At 50.8% G+C, this 6000-nt stretch overlaps 1 protein-coding gene across 7 annotated transcripts in view; it reads left to right on the plus strand.

Moving 5' to 3' along the window:
* Nucleotides 1–6000, plus strand: part of FGFR1 (fibroblast growth factor receptor 1) — a 40456-nt gene that overhangs the window by 22502 nt on the left and 11954 nt on the right. For 2 of the 7 annotated variants that reach the window (XM_015565217.1, XM_015565211.1), the window contains exons 2-5: nt 1684–1950; nt 3307–3396; nt 3664–3836; nt 5500–5623. In XM_015565217.1, coding sequence (XP_015420703.1) covers nt 1684–1950; nt 3307–3396; nt 3664–3836; nt 5500–5623 — 654 coding nt within the window. The remainder of the gene's footprint in view (nt 1–1683; nt 1951–3306; nt 3397–3663; nt 3837–5499; nt 5624–6000) is intronic. The other 5 variants (XM_015565212.1, XM_015565215.1, XM_015565214.1 and 2 more) reach the window with 3 other exon arrangements.

Consider the following 6000-nt stretch of genomic DNA (forward strand, 5'->3'; position numbering starts at 1 on the left):
TATTTTATTGATTTTTTACAGAGAGGAAGGGAGAGAAATAGAGAGTCAGAAACATCGATGAGAGAGAAACATCGATCAGCCGCCTCCCGCACACTCCCCACTGGGGATGTGCCCACACACCAGGCACATGCCCTTGACCGTAATCGAACCCGGGACCCCTCAGTCCACAGGCCGACGCTCTATCCACCGAGCCAAACCGGTTTCGGCGATTGGGCAATTCTTGTGTGCCAGGCGCCATACTAGGTGTTGGGGATTTAAAGGTAAATATGTCACGTTCCTACCCTCACAACTCAGTTGAGAAAGGGGCTTTTCTTCAGTATGATAGATGTGATGGGAGGGCCCCTAACCCCAACAGAGTCGGAAGAGGCTTTGGGACAGAGTTACCAGCTGGGCTGAGACCTGGAGGGTGAGTGAACAGAACTAGGTAGAGACATGAGCCCTGCAGGGGGCAGGGGGTGTGAAGAGTCCCCGGTGTGAGCCTCTGATGGTGAACCGTGGTGAGAAATAAGGCTTCCCCAGACAGTGGAGACTAAGTCAGGTGGTAGATCTGAGCTGCAACCAGCACTTTTTTGGTGGAGTGGACACTTGCAGAAGACGCCAGGAACACACCTGCTGCTCTTAAAGGGAAATAGAATCTGCATTTCCCCCTGGTTAGTGACGAGGGGGGTGCTCAGGAGATGGGGAACTGCCCGGCATGGTGGACTCCTGGGTGTGTCTAGCTTTAGGCTCTCTTGTCAGTGTGAGTGTGGAGCTGTTGGTGAGGGATGGGTGTATGGACAGGATCCCATCAGATCTTGGGAGTTGTGAACCACATGGGCTCCAGGGAAAGGGAGGTGAGGGAGACTGGACATGTGTGTCGGGGGAGGGGAGGAGGAGGGGAAGGTGGGGGGCGGTTAGGGGGGGAGCCCAGCAGTGGGGAGGAGAAAAGAGCTTTGTGTGCACCGGCTTAGGCTGCCAGCACAAGTGTGGGTTTGGTGGCAGCTGCAGGCCTCCATTCCTAATATAGGCAAAAGCTCCGTGTCTTCTGGCCTGACACCTGTTAACTAGGGGCTCCCCTGAGCTGACCTCTGCTGGGCTTTCGCTCCCCCATATTCTTCTTATGCATCTGACTCATTGGGGGACCAGAACCCCACCCACCATCACTTGAACCAAGAGCTGCCTGGTTGACACATTGCCTTCTCTCACCTTGGGTAGGGGCCGCTAGATTTTTGAGGGTTTGGGGTTTGTTCAGCTGTTACTCGGGGAAAGGGGAAAGGCTGACCTAGCCAAAAGGAAATGGGGTGTTTCTCTGGAAAGTGGCCATTCTTGGCAGGGAACTGAGTGTGTGGGGAGGGGCCACTCTGGACACAGAGAAGTCCTGGGGAGGGCTGGCCGTGTCCCCCTAGGATGGAGGGAAATGAAATGTGAACCGCTTAATGCTGCTGCAGCTGCTTCCTAACGTTTCCTCTTTCTACCTTTGACTTTGGGAAGAGGGGGGGTAGAGAAGAAGAGATGGGGGCTCCCAGGTAGCCAGCCATTTCCTGACTGACCCATATTCCAGTCCCCACCTCCCCGGCTCTGTGGCCCCTGGGATGTGGCAGCTCAGTGCCTCTAGCGTAATCCCTTTGTCTCTCCCTCCTCCCCTCTCCCTCTCTTCCTCTCCGGCCCCTTGGTTCCTCTTCCCGGCCCCTGTGGTGGCTGCAGCCCAGCCCTGGGGAGCCCCTGTGGAAGTGGAGTCCTTCCTGGTCCACCCTGGTGACCTGCTGCAGCTCCGCTGTCGGCTGCGGGACGATGTCCAGAGCATCAACTGGCTGCGGGACGGGGTACAGCTGGTGGAAAGCAACCGTACCCGCATCACAGGGGAGGAGGTGGAGGTGCGGGATTCTGTGCCCGCTGACTCCGGCCTCTACGCTTGCGTGACCAGCAGCCCCTCGGGCAGCGACACCACCTACTTCTCCGTCAATGTCTCAGGTTGGTAGCCATGCCCCGCCCTCACCTTCTTCCTGGTTCCCCCCTCCCACCCCTCTCTGCTAGTCTCAGGGGGAGGTGAATCTCCTCCCCTTCCATGACCTGCCCCCCATTCTGCTTCAGAAACTGCTGCCCACTAACATTGCTCCCTGCCCGCCGCGGCTTAGCTCTCAGAGGGGTGGCCAGGGGGTGTGGGCCCCGGGCTTCTCAGGTCTACCTGAAAGGTGATGGCTGATACTCTTGGGGCAGTCGAGCACTGGTTTCTCCACCACAGCTGGCCCAGATTGCAGGGTGCTGCGTAGGGCTCAGCCAGCTTCCACCCTGTCATTCCCTTGCCATTTGGGCTTGGTGCTTGGTTTAGTGATTAGAGCCCCAGAAAACGTTGTGAGGTCCCCGCTGTGATGGGGAAGGATCCAGATGCACCGCCATATCCACAGAGGTTACAGAAAAGATCTGTCCCCCAGCTTAGGGCAGCCAGGGAACCCTAGAGCTCTGTGACTTTGGGAATCTGCCGCATTTAGAAAGCAACTTTTTCACAAAAGCAGGATGAAACAAAATAGAATTGAAATTTCTTTTATGCCATTTGTGACTCTCCGGGTGCACGCTTGGCACCTGGCCCACTTGGGCGTCCTCTAGAACCTGCCCCTAACAGGGACTTGACACCTCTATTTTCCTCCAGACACCAAAAGCACTAGCAAGGACTAGGGAAAGATCTGGCATAGGCCCCGATTGGTGGTCACATGTGTGTCGAACCTCTTAAAAGGGATGGATACTTGTTGGGGAGAGGTGATGGCAGCTGTGGACTGTATATTAGGCTCCCTACCTGCTCTGGCAAAAAGAGCAGCTTCCAAACCTTAGCAGATGCATGCTAGAAAAATTCCAACTGTAAGTTGTTCATGGCTTTGGAAATAGCTTCTGGCCTCAGTGTGTCTAGATCTGTCTGATTTCCCAATGGTTAGCAGGCCAAAGGAGGATACAGATTTTCTGTGTGCTAGTTCTGAGACCCAGCACATCCAGTGGCACCATGAGCGGGGAGAGCCTCTGAATGCGGGGTGGTATTAAATTAAAGAGGCCCGCTGCCCCCGATGAAGTGTAAAGAGCTCTGGGCAGAGAGGGGCAGTGAATTAGGTTGGGGAAGGGAAGGGACAAGCATAGAACGTGCAGTTCTTAGTGAACCGTTTCTCTCCCACTGACAGAGAGAGTCGCTGAGGGCCTCGGGGTTGGTATGGGGAAGGTGTCTGCATTCATCTATCACTGGACTGGCCTTTACCAGTATGTGTAGGGGCTGTTGATATGGATGGAAACCTAGAGGAACCTCTCCCTCTGGAGGGACCTCAGAGCCCCTTCTCCTTCTCGTAGATGCTCTCCCCTCCTCGGAGGACGACGATGACGATGATGACTCCTCTTCAGAGGAGAAAGAGACAGATAACACCAAACCAAACCGTATGCGTGAGACACTGTTTCCTACCTTACTGCCCTTTGGGTCTGGCTGTTGGGTTGGGTGGGAAGGGGGAGTTCAGGTGATTGGAGCGTGGGGGGAGGAGCAGGCACGTGGGGTGACGATGCTTGGCAGTGGGATCCCTTGGGCATCCTGATCAGTGCAGGCATTGTTCACAAGTATTGGGCAGGTGGGCAGGGTGTCTCCAGGTCCTGGCCTGGGCCCTTGCTCCTGAGCCTGACCAGCCCCGCCTGTCTCTCTTGGCTTTTCCTGGGCAGCCGTGGCTCCATACTGGACGTCTCCAGAAAAAATGGAAAAGAAACTGCATGCAGTACCAGCTGCCAAAACAGTAAAGTTCAAATGCCCTTCCAGTGGGACTCCTAACCCCACACTGCGCTGGTTGAAAAATGGCAAAGAATTCAAACCTGACCACAGGATTGGAGGCTACAAGGTATGTGTGTCTGTATGAGCGTTAGAGTAGAAACGGGAGAAGCTGGTTAAAAAAATCCTTATTCTATGCCTTTACTTGTTTCAAATAATGCTTTCTAACTATAGAAGTAATACATTTTGTAAACATTTCAAATACAAAAATGTGCAAATGGAGTTGAATTTTTCAGCCTTTTTTCTCTGTATACAGTTTTTAGTTAGTTAATTACACCATGTATGTACTTTCTTAACTTGTCACATGTTAACATTATATATAGCATGAGTCTTTTGCCGTGCATTTTAAAGATAACTTTTCACAGTGCGTAATATTCCATTATTAAAATGTCCAGTAATTTGATGAACTATTTTGTGCTACTAGTTGTTTTCTAGTTTTTCAATATTATAATTAATATCACAATTAGTATCTTTGTACTTAAATGTTTGTCGGCATTTTTAAATGTTCTTCCTTAGGACAGACTGCTCGAAGTGAAATTACTAATTCAAAGTGCTAGCGTTTTCTTTAAGCCCTTGATGCATATTACTCAGTTACCTTTTTCCTGGTAATTAGATTATTTTTTTTATTTATTCACATTCATTCATTACATGAACATTTCTCTGAACACGTGTCTTTCCAGAGAGTATACTAGGCAAGAGAGAGTTCGAAGTACAGTGGGAAGATATAACATTTTTATTGTGACATTTGCTCTAATGGAGGATGATATGGGTAATGAGTTGAGTGTAGACTTATTTTATTTTTAAATTTTATTTTATTGTGGTAACAATTACTTTCTTAAAAAGAGAAATTAATTCGCCCTCCCATAACAAAGCATGAGAATAAGCTCACTAGACCTTTGCTCCCAGATTTAATAAATGAAAATATCTTGTTTTCTTGTGTGTTATTTTGCTTGTCAACAGACTTAGAATTTTCTTATGTTAATGAGCAATTTCCATTTCCTGTTGTGTAAATTGTCCATGTTCTCTGCCCATCTACGTTGTAGGAAGAACATCTTCATTGGAACCTCTTTTTTAGAGTCTCTGATCTTCCTCATAGTCGCTGTTTCTCTCCCATCCCCACCTCGCTGCTCTTTTCTCATTAATCCTATTAAGAAAAGAACTGGAGAGCAGGAAAAATAAGGGAACGTTTTAAGTGTTGCTATGTATAAGACACTGTGCTGTGAATGGTACAAGACAGCGCTCCTGCCGTAAAGCATTTCAGTCTCAGGAAGACATGGGTCCATGAGCACTGTCATGAAAAGTAGGCTGTGACCAGAGCTTCATTAGAGGGACAGTGAGAACAATGCTGACCCCTGATCGGGCTGGAGGAGCCAGCTTTTGAAGTGTGACATCAAGGGCAGACAGGGCCAGGCTCTTCCCAGGGAGCCAGACCCGCACAAGAACAGCCTGGATAGAGCGCATTTGGGAAAGTTCCCGGTGTATTTGGGGGAGTGCAGAAGGCACATTTGTCCAGGTCATGATGGCCTTGGCTGTTGTGGGCAGACATCCAGAGTTTGAGCATGAATGGGCTGGGGTGGGCAGACTGCCTTGTCCTGTCTCCCGGTGCTGCATGGTCCCTGTGCTCTGCTCAGATTTGGAGGGTGAGTGCCAGGGGGCGCCCATGCCGCCATGCGGCTTCCACCTGCATTTTCCTCCACACCCTCAGTGGAGCTCTTCGGCATGTCTCCCCTCAGGTCCGTTATGCCACCTGGAGCATCATCATGGACTCCGTGGTGCCTTCTGATAAGGGCAACTACACCTGCATTGTGGAAAATGAGTATGGCAGCATTAACCACACCTACCAGCTTGACGTTGTGGGTAAGAATGCCAGTGGCGGCAGGAGGGAGCTTAGAGGACAGAGAGCAGGGGCGCTGAGGAACCAGCCATGAGATCCAGCTTTAGTTAGGGATAGAGCCGGGATGGTGGCGGCACTTTATAGCTGTCACTTTAAGCAGGCCACTGCCCTCTTTGTGCTTCACGTATCTGTAAACAGAGTCAAGAGGATCAGACAGTGCTATGACTCACTACACAAAGGGAAAGGTGCTGTTGAGAGTCTCTCCTGAAAGAGGGGACTGGAGTAGGGATGTGAAATTCAGCATAACAGTGGCTCTTGCTTCGTGAATGTCAGCAGTGTGCTACACACTTAAACACGTCACCTGCAGTTCTCCTGGCACCCCCGCAAGGCAGGCACTGTT

This window comes from Myotis davidii, unplaced genomic scaffold, assembly GCF_000327345.1.
Source record: "Myotis davidii unplaced genomic scaffold, ASM32734v1 scaffold93, whole genome shotgun sequence".
Taxonomy (NCBI): Eukaryota; Metazoa; Chordata; class Mammalia; order Chiroptera; family Vespertilionidae; genus Myotis; species Myotis davidii.